Source organism: Salvelinus sp. IW2-2015, linkage group LG14, assembly GCF_002910315.2.
Source record: "Salvelinus sp. IW2-2015 linkage group LG14, ASM291031v2, whole genome shotgun sequence".
NCBI lineage: Eukaryota > Metazoa > Chordata > Actinopteri > Salmoniformes > Salmonidae > Salvelinus > Salvelinus sp. IW2-2015.
In genome coordinates, this window is record NC_036854.1 from 2,150,506 (window position 1) to 2,177,040 (window position 26,535).

Here is a 26,535-nt window from a genome sequence, read left to right on the forward strand (position 1 = left end):
AATTCCAAAACCATCAGTCAGATCAGGGGTCTAACTTTACCTCCATTTATTTGCTCAGGTTCTCAACAGTTACAAATCAAACACAAAAAGTCTACTGCGTTCATGCCCAGAGCAGGGAGGCTTTGAAGTTTTCATCAACATTAAAATCTTTGCTTCGTGCATACTGTACAGAATGTCTGCAGATTGGGAGGAGGGGGTTCTTGGCTGTTTATAGCTGCTCGTGAAGTAGTCAGGAAGCACAGGGTTTAGCCCGAATGATTAGTGTTTGGTCATAAGGTGCGTGGACCTTAGCAGTGTTCAGGATGGTTGTTTGCCTGAGGACCACTCGAATCTTATTGACTATATACAATGGTTTTAGGTTGAAGTTGTATAGGGCTGGTGAACTAGCGAAAGAGAAACTAAAATGTTCTCAACGGAAAATGAAACTGAAATATGACGGACAGGCTGACTGCGTGAGTTTTGTCCGGTGATCGTGTACTTGCTCTTCTGCCTCTTGTAAGTTCCTTTTCAGGCAAAATACTGTGGTCTTTACTGTGTTGCGTAAGTGTCAGATTTGAACTATCTTATTGAAACCTAGTCATAGGAAGTCCTCTAAATTATGCCATGTGAACTTGTTAAATCTTATCACTCCGTGATCTAAGCACAGTTTGAAGGCACTCCAGCGGTGAGGTCAGCGTTTTAACTGCTTCCAGTCACTGCATCTTATGGCTTTAATTTGTGAAGGGGGGAGAAAGGAGGAAGTTAAGTTTCGGATGAGGTTTACAAGGTCGGTTGAAAATCCCAGACTTTGCAAAAAACCTTGGGGTCTTGGTAGAGCATTTAAGACTCTGAGAAACGTGATGAATTGGTAGCTCTTATTAGAAATACCCTGTTTTGTTTTCCTGACACTCCATCACAAACCCATTAATTGAGCATGGATATAGAACATCGGAGATGCTAGCCTATAAACAGAGATTTTATCGTGTGTCTGAGGAGAAGAGATTGAAACTGAAACAGAGGTGCAGTATATGTTTGGACAATGGTATTGCGGAGCCATGTTGTTCAAATTGGCTTCACCCTGTCTTTTGGTCAAAAGTCTGATTCCACTTTCAGACCTTGCACTGATTATAGAAAAGTTAACAATGTTACTAAAGCAGACCTTTACCTCTTCCTAGGATGGAGGACTGTATTGAATCAAGTTGGGTCAGGACAAGTATGTTAGCAATTTGATCTTTTAAGGGATATTGGCAAGTACACCTTACAAAGAGCTTGTGAGATTGCTGCCTTTATAATCATCTGGTTTGTTCTCTTATAAAGTGATGCTTTCGGCTTGCGGAATGCTCCAGCCACTTCAGAGGCTATGAATCGGGTGGTCTCAGGTCTGGAAGGGTGTGCGTGTATTTGGACTGGTCGTCTACTCAGATTGCTGGGAGGAGCATGTTCGGAGAGTGCAAGCCCTGTTTGAAAGACTGGTGTGGGCCAGGTTGACTATTAACTTGGCAAAATGTGAGTTTGCCAAAGCCACAGTCACATACCTAGGCAAGGTTGTTGGTCAGGGATTTGTCTGTCCCGTGGAAGCCAAGGTTCAGGCTGTGAAGCAGTTTCCACAGCCCTCTACAAAGAAAGAACTGATGCGCTTCCTGGGAATGGGGGGTACTACCGTGCTTTTTGTAAAACTTTTCGGTAGTAGTGTCCCCCTGACCAATCTGTTAAAGGCCAAGGCTGAATTTATCTGGTCCACCCAGTGTCAAGAGGCATTTGATGCAGTTAAGGCTCTTTTGTGTTTGGCACCTGTGTTGGCAGCACAAATTTTGGGAAACCTTTCAAATTGCAGGTAGACGCCAGTCAAATCGGTGCTGGGGCTGTGCTTCTCCAGGAGAATGACAACAAGGTTGAGTGTCCAGTCAGTTTCTTCTCCGGAAATTTAATAAGTATCAGAAAAACTATTCTGTAATTGAAAAGGAGGCTTTAGGTCTCATTTGGGCTTTACAGCACTTCGAGGTCTATGTTGGTTCTGGTTTGACCCCTTTAACTGTGTTCACTGACCACAACCCACTGGTTTTTCTGAGGTCCCTGCAAAACCCAACCAGCGCCTGATGCGTTGGGCTTTGTTTTTGCAACCATTCAACCTTGATATTAGGCACATTAAGGGTAAGGATAATATCATTGCTGATGCTCTGTCCCGTGCTCCTTTAACCTAGCTTGTACCTTTTCTCTGTTGACCCCTACGGGCTGTCTGTGCTCTTTTTCTCTTAAATTGCTCCCCAGGTACCAGGGCTGCCGAGTTTGAGGGGCGGACAGTCGGCTGGGGACACGGGGCTACTGCTAGGAGCCGGGATTATTATTTTTTTGTTTGTTTTTGGGGAAATTTGAATTATTTTGAATATGTTGGAGGAAGTTGGGTTGAGGGTGGGACCCTCATTTTAAGGGGGGGGTGTCACGGCTCCCTCTGCAGTGCAGGGGGCGTTCCTCCTGCAGGCAGAGGAGGGTCGTGAGTGATTGGAGCCCCTGGGCTCAGGGTATAAAACTGTCACTAATCACTTCTTCTCTCTCTCTCTGCTCCTCCAGGTATGCTCATGATTTGTTTGTTCCTTTGTAGTTTTGCATAGTTTTCACTCAGTCATGTTCACACACACATATTCACGCATCCATGCACTTTACATACACCTTACATCATGATACTTCCACACCTCATTCCTTTTTCTTAGTTTAAGTTAATAGTTTGTTTATAATAAAGAACACTTTTAATTGGCCTATACCTGTTGTTCGTGTCCCCTCATTTGTCACAGGCTATGAGCCGGCTTGTGACACAAGATTCAAGACTTCGCCTTTCAGCTTAAAATTTTTGAAATGGGGGTTTCACTGGTTTACCATGGAATCGGTACATCAAAAATATCTACCCAACTATTTTGCAATCTGTATGGCACAGCAGTCAACATCCTGGTCCTCAAATGAAGCTGGTATACTTTCCTATTTATGCTATTTTTATTTCTCTGCCAGTTTTGATCTTTTATATTAGGCATACAGACCAGTTCCCTACCTCCGCACACTGCCACCTGCCTCCTCCATTTTTGGGGTAATGCTGGTTGTAATCTTGGATTGAGCAGACCTTCCCATACAATTCTGAGACATAACTCTACAATTCTAATTTACAATATCATTTAAAAACAAAATACCCTTTCCAAACATATTTTCCTTCTGTGTCCTTGTACTCCCTTAACTTCCGTTCCAAGACTTCTCTCCCACAAGCTGCTAACGTCAATGAACCACATTCTGCGTCCCAGACTACTGTACTATTGCATAAAACAAAGTCAACCAGAAAAATGCAGATGTGCCCAAACAAACTCCAACCCAAAAGCTGAGCCATCAGAGACCTGGTCCCAGACCTGTTTGGGCTGTATAGACAACCTCTGGTGTTTTGTTTCTCATAGCAAAAAGACAAACAAATCTGGAACCATGCAAAACAACGACCATAGGAGTTGGCTAAACAGCACAAACAGATTTCGGACCAGGCTGTCAGAGACCCGTTTTCCTACCTAAATATTTAAGGAAGTATTTTCTTTCTGATTCATAACAGGACAGATCTTATCATGGCTCTGGGCTGGAAGTCAATACACTACAAGGAGCCATTATCAGATTTCTACTGACTGACTCTGTCTGAACAATGAGGTATTCTCTCCACATATAAATGGCCTATGGTTTATTTTAAAACATCCTATTTTATGTCATGTCCCTCTCTGTAGGAGAGGTAAGCAAATGTTTTATTTTGCCTCTGGTGATGAGGTTAGAGGGACTATAGAGTGAATCAGCTCACTCTAGGGATATCCTCTATGAGTCTGCTCAATGACTAGAATTGTTGGCTGCTACAAATAAAACAATCTAAATCAGAAAAAAAATGTCTAAGTATGTGACACTTAATTTTGATTAGGCTTTGTCAAATGTCTGGCACATCCTCAAATGTCTGGCACATCCTCAAATGTCTGGCACATCCTCAAATGTCTGGCACATCCTCAAATGTCTGGCACATCCCTCAAATGTCTGCACATTCCCTCCAAAGCCACCATTTATATGACATTTCAATTCAAAACCCTCTTAAATTGTTTCCCCGTGGATTGTATATAAAGGTACGAGGACCCGCCAAAAGTTGGACATACTGACTCATTCAGGGGTTTTTCTTTATTTTACTATTTTCTACATTTACCAATAATAGTGAAGACATCAAAACTATGAAATAACACTATTGGAATCAATGTGTAACCAAAAAAATGCTAAACGAAATCAAATATATTTTAAGATTTTAGAGTCTTCCAAAGTAGGCAACCTTTCCTGATGACAGCTTTTGCACACTCTTGGCATTCTCCAACCAGCGTCATGAGGAATGCTTTTCCAACCCAGTCTTGAAGAGTTTCCCACATATGTGAGCAACTAGTTTGGTGCTTTTCCTTCACTCTGCCGCGTCAACTCAATCCAAAACATCTCAATTGGGAGGCCAGGTCCATCTGCTGCAGCACTCCATCACTCTCTTCTTGGTCAAATAGGCCTACACAGCCTGAGGTGTGTTTTGTGTCATTGTCTGTTGAAAAACAAATGATAGTCCCACTAGAGCAAACCAGATGGGATGGCGTATCGCTGCAGAATGCTGTGGTACCATGCTGTTAAGTGTGCCTTGAATTCTAAATAAATCACTGACAGTGTCACCAGCAAAGCACCCCTACACCATCACACCTCCTCCATGCTTCACGGTGGGAACCCACACATGCAGAGATCATCCGTTCACCTTACTCTGTTCTCACAAAGACACGGCGATTGAACCAAAAATCTCACATTTCACCCGTCTAAGTTCCGTTGCTCATGTTTTATTGGCCCAAGAAACACTTGTCCTTTAGTAGTAGTTTCTTTGTCAACAATTCGACCATGAAGGCCTATTCACGCCGTCTCCTCTGAACAAGTTGATGTTGAGATGTGTCTGTTAGTTGAACTCTGTGAAGCAGGATTATTTGGCTGCAATTTCTGAGGCTGGTAACCCTGATAAACTTATCCTCTGCAGCAAGGGAACCTCTTCGTTCCTTTGGCAGTCCTCGTGAAGCCAGTTTCATCATAACGCTTGATGTTTTGCGACTGCACTTGAGAAACTTTCTTGAAATGTTCCATATTTCCTGACCTTCATTTCTTAAAGCAATGACAGACTGACGTTTGTTCTTTGCTTATTTGAGCTGTTCTGCCATAATACGAACATGTCTTTTACCAAATAGGGCTATCTTCTGTATACCACCCCTAACTTGTCACAAGACAACTGATTTGCTCAAACGCATTAAGAAGGAAAGAAATTCCACAAATTCACTTTTAACAAGGCACACCTGTTAATTGAAATGCATTCCAGATGACTACCTCATAAAGCTTGTTGACAGAATGCCAAAAGTGTGCAAAGCTGTCATCAAGGCAAAGGGTGGCTACTTTGAAGAATCTCAAGTATAAAATATATTTTGATTTGTTTAACACTTTTTTGGTTACTACATGATTCCATATGTATTATTTCATAGGTTTGACATCTTTACTATTACTCTACAATGTAGAAAATAGCTAAAATAAAGAAAAACCCTTGAATGAGTAGGTGTGTCCAAACTTTTGACTGGTACTGTATAATGTATCACTACAATGTATACTCCTGCTTACTACATAGAACACATTTCCAGAGAAAGTGATGCAGTGATCAGCTTACCTTGCATGAGATATATTGAGGAATGACAAGGCTCAGTGCCTGTCTCTTCAGTGCAGCCACAGTCACGGTGCAATGCTCACAAATAACTTTTCTGGATCCGACGCAAGCTCCCGCCAGAGACGTCCTGGATAGGACATCTGTCCTCGGACACAGAGCTCCATGAGGGTTGGTGTTGGATCCTGCACCTTCTGGAGAGGGGCGGTCTGTTGATTTCCAGTCCTCCTGCAATACTGTACCGCTCACAGTCTGAGTCTCAGAGTAGAATCTGGTTGATTTACATTGAGGAGCATCTGTTGTCTGTGAAATATACACAAATACCACCTTAATAAACTGCAGGCAAGAAAACAAACATGACTACACTCTTAGAAAAAAGAGTTGAAAATGGGTGTTTCGGCTGTCCCCATTTGGGAACCCTTTTTGCTTCCAGGTAGAACCCTTTTGAGTTCCATGTAGAATCCTCTGTGGAAAAGGTTCTACATTAAATCCAAAAGGGCTCTACCTGGAACCCAAAAAGGTTCCTCAAAGGTTTATCCTATGGTGACAGCAGAAGTATCCTTTTAGGTTCGAGATAGCACCTTTTTTCTGTGTACCATGATATCATCATAACATAAATTCAACCTAATGTTTTCAAAGCATATTAGTCGTCAAATAATAAGTACATACTTAGGCTGTGGGTTGCACAGTTCTATCTAAACAACGTAAGATAAATACTGAATATTTTAAAAATTATTATAATATTAAATCAAGTGTCCTTTAATCAATACCTTCGGTTCGCTGCTGTGGGACATCTCTCCTTCTCCCCCCGAGTGAGAGATGCCATAGCAAAAGGTTGTGGACTATAACGGAAAATGTAACAAAGGCAAAAACAAGGATAAAGGATATGCTGTCTACTTTAGTCAGTGCTGGGTTTTTTTTGTACATGGGTAAAAAAATAAATAAAGGAAAGATATTAAGCAATTATGTTATTCTAACCCAGTATTCGAACTTGCACGTCTTGTCATGTTGAGCTAGTGGTGGCGGTGTGAATGAAGGTGCGTGTAATGTCAGAGCGCATCAAGAGGGAGAGCGCTCCCACACAACTACTGATTGCTTTTCTTTGTGCATTCCCCTCGTTGTCCACATGGAGGCAGTGAAGTGCAAACTATAAACACAGCTAGAACGATAAGCCAGATATTTCACCAGATGTAAAAATGTGAAGCATCCGGTTGGCGTTTCCACTCACTACCAAATATGGTGATGAGAGGAATATCACTGGCCGGTCGAGAAGATGGAGCGAGATGGACTTTGGCCAATATTCTGCTAATTTTCTTATCGATGAAACAATTGATTTCGATAGTTTTCTGTTTCCAAAACTAGAATCTGAAACAAAGAGAGTGGACTACGTTTTGTAGACTTTACCCTTTGCCAAAGTTTCAAAAAAATTGCGTTGTTTAGGAGTGCAATGTCAAATTGAGTTATTGCACACGCGCACTTTGCAGAGTAGGTGTTCCTTAACGGAAATATGCCAAAGACAATGCCATTAGGTTCGCACTAGCTTGTGCTTGACTCTGCCCACCTCCTTGCGTGGTCTGACCGCTATGGTTAATTTGCTCCCATTGGAAACGACAGGCTCTGGTCTGTCTTGGGTTAGTTATAAAACATCTTTGCTATAAACGTGGCACTCTAGTTTGTGGTCTGTATGTGAAATAATCCGATTTCATGTCGAACGGTTTGTGCCTAACATAATGCTTGTTTAGATATTATAGGACATGTTTTCAAATTAGAAGAGAAGTTATGTAAGTGTGTCTTGAGGACATTCCATGAACCAGGGCTGTGTTCAGTACATAAAAACACGAGGAGGCTGGTGGTCGGATAGAACGGAGTCAAACATGTGGTTTCCATACGTTTGATGTGTTTGATACCTTTCCAGGTACTCCATTCCAGCCATTACAATGGGCCCGTCCTCCTATAGCTCCACCCACCATCAAATCAAATGATATTTGTCACATACACATGGTTAGCAGATGTATATGCTAGTGTTTGCCGAAATGCTTGTGCTTCTAGTTCCGACAATGCAGTAATATCTAACAAGTAATCTAACAATTTCACAACAACTACCTTATACACACAAGTATAAAGGAATGAATAAGAATATGGACATAAAAATAAATGAATGAGCGATGGCCGAACGACATAGGCAAGATGCAGTAGATGGTATAGAGTACAGGATATACATATGAGATGAGTAATGTAGGGTATGTAAACATTATATAAAGTGGCATTGTTTAAAGTGGCTAGTGATACATTTATTACATCAATCTTTTCATTATTAAAGTGGCTAGAGATGAGTCAGTATGTTGGCAGCGGCCGCTAAATGTTAGTGGTGGCTGTTTAACAGTCTGATGGCCTTGAGATAGAAGCTGTTTTTCAGTCTCTCGGTCCCTGCTTTGATGCACCTGTACTGACCTCGCCTTCTGGATGATAGCGGGGTGAACAGGCAGTGGCTTGGGTGGTTGTTGTCCTTGATGATCTTTTTGGCCTCCTGTGACATCGGGTGGTGTAGGTGTCCTGGAGGGCAGGTAGTTTGCCCCCGGTGATGCGTTCTGCAGACCTCACTACCCCTGTCTCTTATACACATCTAGATGTGTATAAGAGACAGGTTGAGCAGACCGCACTACCCTCTGGAGAGCCTTGCGGTTGTGGGCGGAGCAGTTGCCGTACCAGGCGGTGATACAGCCCGACAGGATGCTCTCATTTGTGCATCTGTAAAAGTTTTGTCTCTTATACACATCTAGATGTGTATAAGAGACAGGGGCTACGCCGAGGAACTTAAAACTTTCCACCTTCTCCACTACTGTCCCGTCGAAGTGGATAGGGGGSTGCTCCCTCTGCTGTTTCCTGAAGTCCACGATCATCTCCTTTGTTTTGTTTACATTGAGTGTGAGGTTATTTTCTTGACAGCCTCCTCTGATAAAAATGTAATAGAATGTTCACGGAAACGGTGCTGTACTGAATGACCAGTTGAAACACAGAGAGGGGTTGGGTTGTAGCTTCAAAACACACCTCTTCCCTTTAAAGAGTAACTTTAATGAAACCAGATGCTTTACACTTAGTTATAGTGAAAGACGTCAATTCTGGTCATCAATTTTGCCAGTTTGTTGCAAAAGTGATATATTTTGGTAGTTTAGTAGTAAATCTAGCTCCTTTTGCCCCTAGCAGGTCAAATCTACCATTGAAATCGTTATGTGGAGATGTTCAGTATGAAATACACTCCCTTCTAGATGTGCTGTGTGGTAACGTCCAATAATTTATATTTAAACTAGATTACTAATACCTTTGTAAAATATATTTTGGAAGCTATAGAAATTAGTTTATTATTGTCTACATTCAATTTTTACACATTTATTGCAAAGGCCAAATCGAGCACCATGCCGCATCGCCATGCGCTTCCCAAATGTTGTAAGGATGCAGAGGGCTCCATATAGCGTTGTATAGCTCCACATCGACAAGATTGGTTGACTGTAGGTGAGGGCGGGAGGTCCTTTAAAAACACAAACTCACTTCATTGACAACTTCCACCACAACAGCTCTGCGCCGCTCTGTGAAGCGCAAGAAGTATGAAAGCCCTGACTTCTGCAGAGGCTGTATCACCGCAAATGCTGCACGGCCAATGCAGAAAGCAGATTGACCATGTAGAGCCTTTAAGCAAGCAGCGCAACGTCCTTTACACCCACACACTTCTAATTATGAAAAGTGAAAGCATACCTGTGAGTGAGGATGCCTTGGTAGTACAGTCATGGCCAAAAGTTTTGAGAATGACACAAATATACATTTTCACAAAGTCTGCTGCCTCAGTTTGTATGATGGTAATTTGCATATACTCCAGAATGTTATGAAGAGTGATCAGATGAATTGCAATTAATTGCAAAGTCCCTCTTTGCCATGCAAATTAACTGAATCCCCAAAAAAACATTTCCACTGCATTTCAGCCCTGCCACAAAAGGACCAGCTGACATCATGTCAGTGATTCTCTCGTTAACACAGGTGTGAGTGTTGACGAGGACAAGGCTGGAGATCACTCTGTCATGCTGATTGAGTTCGAATAACAGACTGGAAGCTTCAAAAGGAGGGTTGGTGCTTGGAATTATTGTTCTTCCTCTGTCAACCATGGTTACCTGCAAGGAAACACGTGCCATCATCATTGCTTTGCACAACAAGGGCTTCACAGGCAAGGATATTGCTGCCAGTAAGATTGCACCTGAATCAACCATTTATCGGATCATCAAGAATTTCAAGGAGAGCGGTTCAATTGTTGTGAAGAAGGCTTCAGGGTGCCCAAGAAAGTCCAGAAAGCGCCAGGGCCATCTCCTAAAGTTGATTCAGCTGCGGATCGGGGCACCACCAGTACAGAGCTTGCTCAAGAATGGCAGCAGGCAGGTGTGAGTGCATCTGCACGCACAGTGAGGCGAAGACTTTTGGAGGATGGCCTGGTGTCAAGAAGGGCAGCAAAGAAGCAACTTCTCTCCAGGAAAAACATCAGGGACAGACTGATATTCTGCAAAAGGTACAGGGATTGGGCTGCTGAGGACTGGGGTAAAGTCTTTTTCTCGGATGAATCCCTTTCCGATTGTTTGGGGCATCCGGAAAAAAGCTTGTCCGAAGAAGACAAGGTGAGCGCTACCATCAGTCTTGTGTCATGCCAACAGTAAAGCATCCTGAGACCATTCATGTGTGGGGTTGCTTCTCAGCCAAGGGAGTGGGCTCAATCACAATTTTGCCTAAGAATACAGCCATGAATAAAGAATGGTACCAACACATCCTCCGAGAGCAACTTCTCCCAACCATCCAGGAACAGTTTGGTGACGAACAATGCCTTTTCCAGCATGATGGAGCACCTTGCCATAAGGCAAAAGTGATAACTAAGTGGCTCGGGGAACAAAACATCGATATTTTGGGTCCATGGCCAGGAAACTCCCCAGACCTTAATCCCATTGAGAACCTGTGGTCTAATCCTCAAGAGTCGGGTTGACAAACAAAAACCCACAAATTCTGACAAACTCCAAGCATTGATTATGCAAGAATGGGCTGCCATCAGTCAGGATGTGGCCCAGAAGTTAATTGACAGCATGCCAGGGCGGATTGCAGAGGTCTTGAAAAAGAAAGGTCAACACTGCAAATATTGACTCTTTGCATTAACTTCATGTAATTGTCAATAAAAGCCTTTGACAATTATGAAATGCTTGTAAATATACTTCAGTATTCCATAGTAACATCTGACAAAAATATCTAAAGGCACAGATGCAGCAAACTTCGTGGAAATTAATATTTGTGCCATTCTCAACTTTTGGCCACGACTATACACTTTGGTTTATTGGTTTTGGGTACTGTATAAAAACTTATCTGTGAGTTAATTTTACTATTGGAAAAAGACTTAACGCGTTGTTTTTTTAACCTTTATTTAACTAGGAAAGTCAGTTAAGAACAAATTCTTATTTTCAATGGCGGCCTAGGAACAGTGGGTTAACTGCCTTGTTCAGGGGCAGAACAACAGATTTTAACCTTGTCAACTCGGGGATTTGATCTTCAAGACGATGATCACTTTTCTTCCCAACACAATACCGCAATAAATGTGACATTGCGAAAAATGTATTTTGCGGCCTGTAGGGGATTCGAATTTACACCTTAAGTGGCAATAAATGTCAGGATTTAGGCGCCTTATCACAGTGAGCTAACTCACAGTTCAAAGCTGTATTTCTTAATGATTCACATACATTTATTATTAGAGCGTCGCAGTGGACTTGTACCTGATCCCCCAAAATGTTGGGGATCGTTTACACAACCCCAAAAGGAATATTTATGAGCAATTCACCCAACCACAACTTCTAACCTATATGCATTTTTTTGAAGATTTGAGGGGGTTGGGCAACAACTGAAATTGGGGTCGAGAGTTAACCAAAATACGTCAGTCATTGCTTCAAGCCACACCCCGGGACATCCACCGAATGGAGCAAACGTACCTCAAAGTATGTTCAAGAATGTACAAGAACGTTTGGGGAAAATGTGTCATTCAGTAAATCGTTCCACAACGTAGTAAACGTTCAAGCGAACCGAACGCTCCCCAAGCTGCCACAAAGTCATGTTGTGGGTTTTATGGTTGGAGTGTCTGGGAAGAAGTTGGAGTGATTCGCTGTGATCTTTTAAGGAGGAGTCTGGGAGAATCTCAATTTCATTCTCCTCGCGTCCTCTCTCCTCGCCTCCTTCTCAAAACCCATTGGATGAGAAAGTGAGAGGTCGGCAGGAAGAGGTTTTATTCTTAGAATGGTGGGAAGGCGGTCATTGTAAATGGTAATTTTTTTATTTTTATTTAACCTTTATTTAACTAGGCAAGTCAGTTGAGAACAAATTCTTATTTACAATGACAGCCTACCACAGCCAAACCCAGACAACGCTGAGCCAATTGTGCGCCACCCTATGGGAATGGAATTAATGGAACTGTATCAAACAACTTACATATGTAAACCATTACAATGAGTCCGTCCTCCTATAGCTCCTCCCACCAGCCTCCACTGTTCAGAATAGGTCTGGAAATGGACAGATAATTGAATGTGTGTGTGTGTGTGTGTCCTTGGGATCATTTTTAATGTACTTATTTATTTTCATGGCTAAAAATGTAGCCTGCTGTGCTTGGTATCTCCAAAATGCGCATAGACAGCTTGGATCATTAAGTTTGCCGAAGACACAACAGTTGTAGGCCTGATCACCGACAACGACAAGACAGCCTATAGGGAGGTCAGAGACCTAACCGTGTGGTGCAAGGACAACAACCTCTCCCTCAACGTGATCAAGACAAAGATGATTGTGGACTACAGGAAAAGGAGGACCAAACACATCCCCATTCTCATCAACGGGGCTGTAGTGGAGCAGGTTGAGAGCTTCAAGTTCCTTGGCGTCCACATCACCAACAAACTAACATGGTCCAAGCACACCAAGACAGTCATGAAGAGGGCACGACAAAACCTATTCCCCCTCTGGAGACTGAAAATATTTAGGATGGGTCCTCAGATCCTCAAAAGGTTCTACAGCTGCACCATCGAGAGCATCCTGACGGGTTGCATCACTGCCTGGTATGGCAACTGCTCGGCCTCCGACCGCAAGGCACTACAGAGGATAGTGCATACGGCCCAGTACATCACTGGGGCCAAGCTTCCTGCCATCCAGGACCTCTTTACCAGCCGGTGTCAGAGGAAGGCCCTAAAAATTGTCAAAGACTCCAGCCACCCTAGTCATAGGGGTTGGGTTAAATGCGGAAGACACATTTCAGCTGAAGGCATTCAGTTGTACAACTGTCTTGGTATCCCCCTTTCCCTTTCTACCCCCAAGCCATAAAACCCCTGAACATCTAATCATATGGCTACCCAGACTATTTGCATTGCCCCCCCCCCCTTTTACGCTGCTGCTACTCTCTGTTATTATCTATGCATAGTCACTTTAATAATTCTACCTACATGTACATATTACCTCAATTACCTAGATTAACCGGTGCCCCCACACATTGACTATGTACCGGTACCCTGTATATAGCCTCGCTATTGTTATTTTACTGCTGCTCTTTAATAATTTGTTACTTTATTTCTTTTTTTGTGTATTTTTCTTAAAACTGCATTGTTGGTTAAGGGCTTGTAAGTAAGAATTTCACGGTAAGGTCTACTACACCTGTATTCGGCGCATGTGACACATCAAATTTGATTTGATATTGCTTAGTATCTTGAGCTGCTCTATCAGTTATTACGGTAACCCACGCCCAAGTCCTTCCCCAATACTTGAATACGGGAGGGGTCTTGTACCACCATTTGCGCCGACAAGCCCTTCTGCCATTGAAAAGTGCTAGTAACGCTACTGCCATTTGGCGCAGTTAAATATAGCTAGCAGCTACATCGATTTGCATAGCGTGGCGTCCTTACAGAATTTCCCATATTTGTCATTTTAAATCGTGTTTCAGTTTAGTATTTTTATACAGATATAAAAATGAGTTCAATTAACGTAAAAAAACTGAAAGTTAACGAGTTGAAGGACGAGCTGAAAAAGCGTCAGCTGTCGGACAAGGGGCTGAAGGCCGAGTTGATGGACCGGCTGCAGGCCGCGCTTGACGAAGAGGCCCTGGCTGGAGATGATCCCATTGGGCTGGAGGCCGCGGAGGGAGGTAGCTCTGAGGCCGCTGATGATCAAGAGGACATGGGGGAAGACGAAGAAGACGACGAGGATCCGGTCGAAGAAAGCATGGAGGCCAACGAGGAGGAGGAGAATGGAAACGGAGAGGGAGACCCCGCCGTAGAATGCGAGGAGAACGCGGCTCAGGAGGACGACGAAATGGGCGAGGTGGAAGATGAAGAAATGGATCCAATGTTGAAGGAAGGTGTGGACGACATGGAGAAAATAACGTTAGACGCAGAGGATGGTGAGCCTGGAGACCAGCCAGCAGAGGGTGAGTCGCTGGTTCCATTTGAAAATCCCTGGACTGGTTGTCACACATGTTTTTGCTATACGGGGTGTTTTCGCGAAGCCGGATTGATGTATATTGATTAGATAGGCTAGTGTAGCTAACAAATTGGGGTAATATTGTTTAACTTGGTGCTAACGTACTGCATAGAGACTACCATTGGGCTCACGCTTGATGTAATTTTAGCTGAATGGGTGGTTAGCATAGCTAACATAGTTAGCATTCTTTTGTGTAGTTGCTAACTAGAATAGCTAGCTCGCGATTCTAGCGAACGGTGGACAATATTCGGCAGGTGCTGGTTTAGGTAGGCTCGTGGTTCTAAATGGTTAACTATGTGACTCGGAGTATCCTAAATTCTTATACAAACGGGTTCTCAAACTGGTTCTAGAAACGTAGCTAAAGGCAAGTATTTGGAAACAGTAGTTGGCTAGTTATCTGATTAGATAATACTAGCTGGCTAAGATATTTTGAATGAATGAGCAAGAATTGGCTAACTAGCTTTTAAGCTAACTAGCTAGTTAGTCGCGAATGCTATTGTGGGGGAAGGGGGTCAATCTAAAATAGTCTGCAGTTGTTTTCCTTGTCTGACTTGTCGCAGTATGCTATTGTATTGACCGCAACATCTGAGACGGCTGGACAATGGTCTATTTCCCTGACCTTTTTTTAATAGTAACTCTAACCGTAGCTGGGTTATTGTACCCATTGTACTGTGTTCAACGTTACATCTCCTCACATATGTCCTCCAATTGTTGGCCGGCTACAATGTAACCAACCTTACTCCCTGGTCAAAGCAGCCTTAGCATTCTACTGTCTTCCATCACATTCAATGAAAGTAATGAGGTCCTAATGGACAAGTAGTTAGTCATCTGTGTGGGCCAACCCTACCACAGCCACAGTGCGACCTATCCTTTCAATAAAGGAGCACCTCATTATATTTTTCTTTTATTTCCAAAGGGGATGCGGACAAAGACACGAATGCTGATCAGAAGAATAAGAAGGGTGTTAAGAGACGCCGGGAGGAACATGGAAGGGGCTACTTTGAATTTATTGAAGAGAACAAATACAGCTGGTAAGGATGGGAGACAAAATGGCCTTTGGTATGTCTGAAGCGCCATCACAGCTATGTGAACTGTATTGGCTTTAAGCGCCAATGCATTAACTAGCGACAAAACCCTCACTTAACTTACTTTTGTCAACATTACTTAAGAGTCATACATGTTTGAATTGAGGGTTATCCCTGGCTTTTAAATGAACCTTACCATTTAACCCATGCAGTGACCACATGCACCCATAAATGGACTGCATAATGTAGCAAGAGAAATGAACAGTAATGTTCTATTGTTCCCCATTCGTTCTCTTTGTGCAGGAAGGTTTACTGTGTACACTGACAAGGTGACGCAACACTGCTAAAAAAAAGAAACGCATGAGAGAGTAGCGGGGGGGTTGCGTAGGGGCACAAGGATGTAGAACTTTTTTCTGGACGCTCGRGTTGCAGATTGGTACTCTCCACGGACTGCTCATTGTTCCTGCTCGCATAGTATTTGTCTTTTCTGATTGTCTCTCCACTTTGTCATCATTTTATTCAGTGTGGTTGATGTTTKTTTTTTTWCAGGAATGCTTTCTCTCTGTACAGTCACACTGTGCATCATGGGCTGGGTTACAGGGTACTTAAAAATACTTCAAATGGAGATTCCCATTGAGCTTTTTATTCCAAGACTAGGCTTGATCTGTCTGGGAAACCACCTCCATGTTTATCTGGAACGCTATTTCTTTTTTTCGTTGACCAAGTGGGCTGTTATCCTGTCATCAAAATGTCACTCTAGCCCAGGTTTCTTCAACCCCGTTCCTGGAGAGCTACCCTCCTGTAGGTTTTCATTTTAACCCCAGTTGTAACTAACCTGATTCAGTTTATCGACCTGCTAATTATTTGAATCGGGTGCGCTAGATAAGGGTTGTACTGAATTTACAGGACAGTAGCTCTCCAGGAACAGGGTTGGAGAGCCTTGCTCTGACTGGTGTAAACTAAGAAACCATTGACTGTGCAGCAGAGGCCTTAGTAGCTTTTGGCTAAATCAATCATGGAATCTCCATCGCACCACCCTGGATGCCCTCTGGCAAGACTCTATGATCCTTGGTCTGAGTGCGGTCTGACTAATGTGTAGATAAGCCAAAGATGGTGCAATTATTGGTTCCCTGACTACATATATAGACAGGTCTAATATGGAGAGAAAAGGGTGCAAACAAATTTACCCACTCACTGCGGTCAGTCGCTCTGGGTAAGAGTGTCAGCTAAATGACAAATGGCCACTTCATTCACATTTTAGTATCTAAGCACAGTGCATTTGAGGACAAGGTAAAATTACCAAACAAACCGGTGTTGCTACAAATGTGAATTCCGCCCCCCCCCCCACACACACACACGACTATCTCTTGTTCTAATTGGTTCTAAGATTCACATTTTCTATCATTGCTGCATTATGGTGTTTCTCTTCCTGTGCACGAGGCAGTGTTTAATCCCGAGGCAGTGTTTAATCCTGTAAAGGCTTCCGTCTACATTCTGTGGACAGACATTTATCCTCCTTTTGTAATCCTCGCCAGTGTAAATATTTGTAGGCTAGTTTTATAAACACAACTCTTCCCCCTGGGAAACAGCTTGTTTCTGAATTTCTTCAAGTTTATAAGTCGGTGTAGCACAATATTCAGCTTGTTATCACTACAGTCCCTAGAGTACAGTTGAAGCCCCTCTAGGTTCTGGAACTAGCTTGTTATCACTACAGTCCCTAGAGTACAGTTGAAGCCCTCTAGGTTGTGGAACTAGCTTGTTATCACTACAGTCCCTAGAGTACAGTTGAAGCCCCTCTAGGTTTGGAACTAGCTTGTTATCACTACAGTCCCTAGAGTACAGTTGAAGCCCTCTAGGTTATGTGGACTAGCTTGTTATCACTACAGTCCCTAGAGTACAGTTGAAGCCCCTCTAGGTTTGTGGAACTAGCTTGTTATCACTACAGTCCCTAGAGTACAGTTGAAGCCCCTCTAGGTTTGGAACTAGCTTGTATCACTACAGTCCCTAGAGTCAGTTGAAGCCCTCTAGGTTCTGGAACTAGCTTGTTATCACTACAGTCCCTAGAGTACAGTTGAAGCCCCTCTAGGTTGTGGAACTAGCTTGTTATCACTACAGTCCCTAGAGTACAGTTGAAGCCCCTCTAGGTTCTGGAACTAGCTTGTTATCACTACAGTCCCTAGAGTACAGTTGAAGCCCTCTAGGTTCTGGAACTAGCTTGTTATCACTACAGTCCCTAGAGTACAGTTGAAGCCCCTCTAGGTTCTGGAACTAGCTTGTTATCACTACAGTCCCCTAGAGTACAGTTGAAGCCCCTCTAGGTTATGTGGAACTAGCTTGTTTGACTCTCTGTTCCACGACCATGAGGCTGCAGCTTTGACCTTTAGTGAGAGCAGCGCCACACAGTTAAATACATCCAGCAGCCTTTTATCCTTCTTGACCCTACCAGGAATCTCCAAAGCCATGAACACAGTTTCTGCAAACAAGGCCTATTGGCTATTAAGGCTTTTTTAATAAGAAATATAGCCCATAGGACTAGTTAATATTTTTTAAATTTAATAATAATCCTCCATTGCTTTGATGCATCAGTGGACCACTGCAGGTATGTATTTGTTTTGCCGTGATTTCTTTAAACACCCAACTCCAGAAGCTTAAATGTTAGAGTTCTATTTCCGCCCATAGTCTTCTTGACTCTTTCTATTGATGCCCTCTTCTTCAGAGAGGTCATCCCAACCGGATGGCCACCCTGGTAGGACATTCTGGATCCGTGCGACAGGTTCTAATTCTCTGACATTGTTACTGATTGGCTGTGTTCTCTTTCAGGTCTAGTCTCAAGTCTCCACTGCCACCCCTGGAAGAGGAAGATGAAGAGTTTGACGATACAACAGTCTGTCTGGACAACTGTGAGTGATGTTTGGTGTATAGCGTGGCCGACAGTGCTGGGTTGATATAGTCACTCTACAAACACCTGCTCAGAAGCAATAGCTCCACCTCGCTGTCTGTTTGCCATGTCGTTCAATATTCTCATGTCTCTTCTAGTGCATAGGAATACGGCTTAAAGACCGATGTGTGATGGGACACACTATATGGCATGTCAGGGGACTGAGAAGATAACTGAATAATTGATGTTTGTTTCTCTGTCCTCAGATAACTGCGACCTGCACTTCAAGGTGTCCCGGGACCGGTACAGCGCGTCCTCTCTCACCATGGAGAGCTTTGCCTACCTTTGGTCTGGGGGCAGGGCCTCGTACGGCCTGACCCAGGGCAAGGCCTGTTACGAGATGAAGGTAAGGAGAAACACTGCTTCTCTTGTCTAGCCCAGTTGTCATTTCATTAGTAATTGTTAATTCGTAATGTTTTGACCTCAGAAACCCATAATCATTTTCCTCCATTTTATAATATAAATGCACCATTGGATTTTATCACCTGGTTGTGCCCTCAAATTTCTCATTTATTTCACCTTTATTTAACCAGGTAGGCCAGTTGACACCAAGTTCTCATTTACAACTGTGACCTGGCCAAGCTAAAGCAAACAGTGCGACACAAACAAGTTACACATAAACAAACGTACAGTCAATAACACAATAGAAAAATCAATGTACAGTGTGTGCAAATGTAGGGAGGTAAGGCAATAAATAGGCCATAGAGGCAAAATAATCACTATTTAGCATTAACGTAAATATTTAGATTTGTAAGTCATCATACTATCTGCTACTAACATTACCAATGTAATATTGTGGTTGTAGTTAACTGAGAAGATTCCAGTGAAGCACATCTTCAGTAAGAACATGGAGGTCCATGAGGTCCAGGTTGGATGGTCCCTGGCTACTGGCAGTCTGCTCCTAGGTCAGTATTATCAATCTATTGGTTTTGTTCTCCAAAAATAGAATGGTTCTTATGGGGTGTTGGCGCTCTCTAAAGGCTGTTAGGAAGCATGACATGTAACTGGAAATGATATAGCCTGTTTCAGTTGTAGTTTGCAAGGCGACTATGGAATGAGTGCAGAAACACTGAAATCGAGAAATAATTTCATGATAAAATTCTAATTCTCTACTTTTAGTTCCCTGAACCAGTCAACTGTGTATCATGTCTGATGTGAGTTGTATTGTGCCATTGCAGGTGAGGAGGAGCATTCTTATGCCTACTCTGGCAAAGGCAAGAAGACTACCAACTGCGTGACTGAAGATTTTGGAGAGACTTACGATGAGAACGACGTCATCTGCTGCCTCATCGTAAGTAGCCTGCCTTCATTTATCCGAATAGTTGCCATAATGTAATATTCTCAAAATGGACAGGCTGTTTTTATATTAATATTCAGACTTTCTGTGATGTCAAGAATTCCTCATCAATGAGGCAAACGCACACAAAATATTTATTTATATGAAAACACGATTTGTCTGCCACACCCTCTGTTCATAAAGTAAAACATTTCCACCTAAACCGGTTTGACGACTTCCTTGTTGGCACCTAACATTTTGACCTGTCAATGTTCCATTGAAACTACAAGCTTAAAATATATATATTTAGGTAAAATTATTTTCTATTGCAGAACTTTGAGGGCGAGGAGGTGGAGATTTCCTTTTCTAAGAATGGTAAGGAGCCAGTTGTGGCCTTCCAGGTCAGTAAGGAGTCCCTGGCAGGGAGAGCTCTCTTCCCCCACGTCATCTGCCACAACTGTTCTGTGGAGTTCAACTTTGGCCAGATGGAAACACCCTACTTCCCCCAGCCAGAGGGCTACACCTTCCTGCAGCAGGTCGCCATGGACGACCGTGTCCGCGGACCCAAGGGACCCAACACCAAGAAGGAGTGTGAGGTAACTATGGGAACCCATAACGTCACTGGCAGTGACTTGTTTGACACAAAGGCCTCCCTAGCAATGGGATCTGTCCTTGGGTTCAACCAATATTTCAGAATAAACGGCTAGCAAAATGTATCAGATAAAATTTTAAAAAGCTGAGCGCCTTTTTCTCACTTGTATGTGCATAACTCCTTCTACCATTGTTACTGATCAGTTGTGTATATGTGTGTTGTTTTAGGTGATTGCTATGGTAGGCCTGCCCGGCTCAGGAAAGACCACCTGGGTGAACAAGCACATCCAGGAGAACCCTGGGAAATATTACATCCTGGGCAGCGACACCATCGTGGAGAAGATGATGGTCAGTGTTATACTGACTCATGGTGTTTGGAGCCTCTAGTATTTTAGAATGTGTTCTCTCTGCACTCTTCTGAGAATGGGGTTCTAGTTGTGTGTCAATTTAGTTTGTGAAATTAACTTCCAGTCCTATACAATGTTTCCTAAAAAACATTTAGGCACTGAACAAATTTCAGGTCTGAGCGCAAATTTGAATGTTGTGAAAATTCTTTGCAACTTCCCGTGCGTGTTTACTGTGATCACTGAGGCTGTACCTGCTTTAAGTTAGTTTCAGACAGTGGTCAAGTAGGCTACTATAGCTATTTCATTATAATGTAGACCAGAGTGGCCAACCATCAAAAACAATGGAGAAAATGCATCCATAACATTTTAACATGGAAACAACTGTTCAATCATTCAGCCTACATTCACCTGTTTATCCACTTGTCTATCAGACAAGGTGGTGACTGAATGTTGTTTGATGCAAGAAACCACTTTACAAATAAAATGCATTATTAATCCCATACCATTATTTCAGAGAATCAGACAAATTGTGATGCCCTCTGCCTATTGGCTACATAGATTATTCAAACCGGTCTCAAAATACAACGCTGCCCTTTAAGACAAAGACGTGTACATGTTTGGTTCTCTTCAAATCAAATTTATTTATATAGCCCTTCTTACATCAGCTGATATATCAAAGTGCTGTACAGAAACCCAGCCTAAAACCCCAAACAGCAAGCAATGCCGGTGTAGAAGCACGTGGGGCACAATCACACCACCATTGCCGACTACAAATGATCTATAACTGGGCTAATAACTCACTAACTAGCAAAGGATTTTGAACAAAATGTTCATATGTGGCTACATGCAGCTCTCACTTTGATCTCAAAACAAGCGCATCTACTCACGACCACTCATGCTGTAAACGCAGTCCAGCTCAAAGTGAGTGGCACAGATCCATATATGGCAATAGTCTATTTGCACATAGGCCTACTGCAGCTCTGATTTGTTATGCTGCACTGGTTTGTGTAGAGTACGGTTTGATTCGTGCATGTCAATACAATAGAATCCTACTCCGATGCGTTCTGCCTACAACAAAGTCTCTTGCATAGTTAGTTTTGCATACCAAGTCTTGCATAGTTCATTTTGTTTCGGTATGTTGCTTTGAAAGTGACTCTTGCATTGATTTGAACACAATTCCCAAAGTAAAGGGATAGGTTGATAGTGTTAACTAAGGGGGAGAACTCTGAACTTAACTCAAATTTCGAATCTTGTGCTTCTCTGCGCGGGCTGATATTTCTTCTGCGTGGTAGTCCCGGGGGAGCTGCGCGCAGCTTAGAGGGAACATTGGTCTGATCCTAATGGTTGTATAAGCAGTCCCTGGTCATTTGGGACTGTAGGCCTATAACCTGTCCTATGTATATGTGGTATCTTGTGGCACAGCTATTCATTTTTCTCTATGTAGATTGGCAGCTTGAAGCGTCAGGCGAAGGACACAACTAAGCTCACGGCCATTTCCCAGCGTGCTCCTCTCTTCCTGGGCAAGTTCATTGAGATTGCTGCTCGCAAGAAGAGGAACTATATCCTGGACCATGTAAGACTTCATATTCTATACAATCACAGCCAATGATTTCATACACGTTAAACAGCAGCACAAATCCTTTTTATTTATACTGTCAACATTATTAGTAATTTCCCCCATCCTTCCTCTGCCCAGACCAACCTGTCTGCCCCGGGCCAGAAGAGGAAGATGTGTCTGTTTGCTGGGTACCAGCGGAAGGCTGTGGTGGTCTGTCCCTCAGACGACGACTACAAGGAGAGGGCCCAGAAGAAGGCCGAGAGCGACGGCAAAGACGTGCCCGAGCACGCTCTCCTCAAAATGAAAGGTAACGACGCGAGCTACTATACTAATAAAAGTAGACTTGCCTCCTGTGCTAAAAAGCTGGCTATCGTTATCACTAATCCAGAAACCTTCAGAAAGTTGTAGTAATACGGTAAGGACACGCACACACTGATTTTAACCTCCCAAAAAACGGACTAGTTTTGTTTTCATATAAGCATGGCTAGCCCCTTGACGCTTTGCACAGTCGTGGCTGTCTGTCACAAGTGGCCACATCAGGGGGGCAGAACTCCTAAACTCTGGGTCAGGGCCAATACCCCTGCCTCTGGACCTGGTGGGAAGAACACAGCGCTTTCCATGATCCTTCATCACTACAAATCTAGTTTTTGTTATGGTGGACATCATAAGCTATTATTCATACGCTAGTCTTTCATTGGGGCTGTAATTTGACCATCGATTAATGGCTCTCTTCCCGTGTAGGATTCTTCACCCTGCCAGACGAGGGCGACAGCTTCGCTGAGGTGAGCTACGCTGAGCTGCAGAAGGAGGAGTCCTCCAAGCTAGTGGAGCAATACAAGGAGGAGAGCAAGGCGGCCCTGCCGGCTGAGAAGAAGCCCAACCAGGGGGCCTTGACCCCCAATAGAGGAGGTGTTGTCCGGGGTGGAGGCAGAGGCAAGAACCAGTTCAACCGTGGAGGAGGACCCGGCCAGAGAGGAGTTGTACGAGGAGGCTTCCAGCAGAGGGGCAACTTCAGAGGAGGTGGGTTGTCGGCCRTATTGGTCAGATTAGGGATTTGCTTGGCAGGTTTTGGTCCAGTTTTAGCCTCGCAACCAATTGCTAAAATGTTGTTTTGTGTGCACTGATCTGATAGAACTGGACAGGTGAAGTCCAATCAAACCACTTTTTACAATCAAAGACCTCTGCCCTTTCACTTTAATTTCTCCTGTAATTGTTGAGTAGTAGAGAAATGGCTTCCTAATCATTAAAGATGCACCGCCGGTCTAATGTGTGTGTCCAACATGTCTGCCCCCACCCAGCTCCAGGCCCACGTGGTGGGTTCACTCGCCCCCCTCGAGGCTTCATGCCCCCTCCAGCTTTCAGAGGTGGATTCGCCAACCGGGGCAACTTCAACAGGGGTGGCGGCCTCATGGCCCCCCAGCGAGGGGCCCCAAGAGGAGGACTAATTAGGGGCAACATGGGCTACAGGGGTGGAGCCATGAACAGAGGCGGTCCACCAATGAACAGAGGTGGAGCCAACATGAGCCGGGGAGGTGGAGCCAACATGAGCCGGGGAGGTGGAGCCAACATGAGCCGGGGAGGTGGAGCCAACATGAGCCGGGGAGGTGGAGCCAACATGAGCCGGGGAGGTGGAGCCAACATGAGCCGGGGAGGTGGAGGAAACAGGGTCAACTTTAACCAGGTAGGTTGGGTTGATGCAATGGAGAAATACAAGTTGGTCCTGCTTTATTTGAATATTCCCCTATAGAGGGTGTGTAGATGATCGACTGCAACTTGTTGATATTAGCAACTTGCTAGGATTAGGGTTGGTGGATAGTTGAACTATTATAAACCATCTTTAGGAGACTGTCCAAATAGTGTTAGAAAAGGTTAATGTTACCATAGTGAATTGAATAGGAAGATGTTAATAAGTATGTTCACTCCCCAGGGGTTCCAGCCCAGAGGAGGCAGCAGCCGTGGAAACTTCGGCAACAAGAGCAGCGGATTTGGTGATGGCAGGAATGCTGGAGGTCGTGGTGGCGGATTTGTGGACAGTAGAAACTCTGGAGGACGTGGCGGGGGATTTGGGGACAACAGGAACGCTGGAGGACGTGGCAGGGGATTTGGGGACAGCAGGAATGCTGGAGGACGTGGAGGCTTTGGATTCGGCATGGACAAGGCTCAGGCCTTCAACCAGAGCTGGCAGCAAGGGGTGAGTCTCCGTTTGAGGTCCAAGGGCAAATCCTAACTTGTTAGCCTTGTACTACAATTGATACCACTGACTTTGCTGGTAACTGCTTTGAGGGAAAATGTACGTGCTGTGACTGATGTGGTTCTCACCTAGTTACACTACAAAAGTATGTGGACACGTGCTTGTTGAACATCTCATTCCAAAATCATGGGCATTAATATTGAGCTGGTCCCCCCTTTGCTGCTATAACAGTCTCCACTCTTMTGGGAAGGCTTTCCACTAGATGTTGGAACATTGCTGCGGGTCCTTGCTTCCATTCAGCCACGAGCGTTAGTGAGGTCGGTGTCTCATGTTGGACGATTAGGCCTGGCTCGCAGTCGGCATTCCAATTAATCCTAAAGGTTTCCGAGGGGATTGAGGTCTGGGCTCTACGCAGGCCACTCAAGTTCTTCTACACTGATCTTGACAAACCATTTCTATATGGACCTCGCTTTGTGCACGGAGGCATTGTCATGCTGAAACAGGAAAGGGCCTTACCCAAACTGTTGCCACAAACTCAGGGGCCTAGCCCGAACCATGAAAAACGTCCCCAGACCATTATTCCTCATCCACCAAACATTACAGTTGGCACTATGCATTCAGGCAGGTAGTGTTCTCCTAGCATCCGCCAAACCCAGATTCGTCCATTGGACTGCTAGATGGTGACGCGTGATTCATCACTCCAGAGAACGCGTTTCCACTGCTCCAGAGTCCAATGGCTTTACACCACTCCAGCTGACGCTTGGCATCGCACATGCACTTAGGCTTGTGTGCGGCACCTCGGCCATGGAAACCCATTTCGTGAAGCTCCCGACAAAGTTCTTGTGCTGACGTTGCTTCCAGAGGCAGTTTTGGAACTTGGTGATGAGTGTTTCAATCGAGGAGCTTGTTTGGCCTACCACTTCGCTGCTGAGCCGTTGTTGCTCCTAGATGTTTCTTCTTCACAATATCAGCACTCGGTAGACTGGGGCGGCTCTAGCAGGGCAGTAATTTGCCGAACTGACTAGTTGGAAAGGTGGCATCCTATGACTGTGCCACATTGACAGTCACTGAGCTCTCAGTAAGGCCAATCTACTGCCAATGTTTGTCTATGGAGATTGCATGGCTGTATGCTCGATTTTTATACACCTGTCCTCAATGGGTGTGGCTGAAATAGCCAAATCCACTAATTTGAAGGGTGTCCACATACTTTTGTGTGTATGTATATTTGTTTATTTTTATTTCTGTCTGCGTCTAACTCCCTGTATCTCTGTCCCCAGTTATGGAACCAGAAGCCATGGAGACAGCAGTATCAGCCAGGATACTATTAAAGACTTTCTGATCAAAAGGACTGGTGGAAAATAATGGAAACCCACCACTAGCCACAGACGTCCGTCTCTCCCACCACCTGTTTTTTTTCTAGAACCAACTTTTAAATTAAAAACAAGAAATACGACAAGACTATGGAGCAACATTCCACATGAGGAAAGRAGTCTCTTTGAAGCTTTATGGGTTTTTTCATTTGATTTTGTACATTTTATGATATTTTTCCAAATTTTAAAGAAATCCCATGCTTTTAAAAATCCCATGTTTGAGAAATATACCACAACATTTTTGCTCTGCTTCAGTGACATGTTTGAAAGATTTTCATGGTTGTGCTTTTTTTTCTTTTTTTCTTTTTACTAAATGTAAATATTGTTTGTTGTATAAGGAGTGAGAACACTTACTAACTGAAAGGAACCATCTTTTGAGGCATGGTAGCAATATTATTGTTAGTGATTGTATATGTAGTCCGTAAGCAACAAACAGTTATTTTGCGTCAAACGCCATTATTAGATTTGTCTATTGTTATTTTTCATTATAACGTCAAGCATGTAATCTAAACTCCATAGATCTACAATAAACAACATATTTGCTTTTTTACAAACTTCTATGGCTTATGACTTTTTAATTGAGTTCAAAGGTTACCTAAAGTACCTTTTGAATGGGCAGTGGACTGGTTTGCTACTTCAAACAAGGACATCCGCCCTCATCTCACCACAGTTGGTGCGTCACATTATGCTACTTATTGATGTAATTCATCCATCGTTGATGCACAACTAGCTTTTCTTTTCATCTTCAATGATACAGTTTATTCTTATTGAGAATCTTTTGCAAGAGCGTCTATGGGTGTATTCCCTAGGGAGCAAATTAAACGGGGAGGGACCTATAGAAACCGGAGTTCCTCCAATAGAAACTAGTTTTTCGTTGCAAAAGTCCTCCGTTTTTGATGACACCCCTGTTCATCTGGATGCATTGTACTTTAAATAACTATTTGAGAAGTCATTTCTATAGGACAGTTTCCGTAGGATATTGGAAGCCATTTTAGCACTACATTATGCCTTTTTGATATTGTCATTT

At 43.6% G+C, this 26,535-nt stretch overlaps 1 protein-coding gene across 1 annotated transcript; it reads left to right on the forward strand.

Annotated features, from left to right (window-relative positions):
* Positions 1 to 13,553: 13,553 nt before the first annotated feature.
* LOC111972500 (heterogeneous nuclear ribonucleoprotein U) lies at positions 13,554 to 26,066 on the forward strand. Its single transcript, XM_023999499.2, has 14 exons — positions 13,554 to 14,159; positions 15,129 to 15,243; positions 18,058 to 18,137; positions 18,382 to 18,521; positions 18,981 to 19,080; positions 19,354 to 19,466; positions 19,784 to 20,047; positions 20,271 to 20,390; positions 21,834 to 21,962; positions 22,086 to 22,254; positions 22,689 to 22,967; positions 23,246 to 23,628; positions 23,875 to 24,138; positions 25,416 to 26,066. The coding sequence occupies exons 1-14, from the start codon at positions 13,703 to 13,705 to the stop codon at positions 25,464 to 25,466; spliced, it is 2,664 nt and encodes an 887-aa protein (XP_023855267.1). The 5' UTR covers positions 13,554 to 13,702; the 3' UTR covers positions 25,467 to 26,066.
* Positions 26,067 to 26,535: the final 469 nt, after the last annotated feature.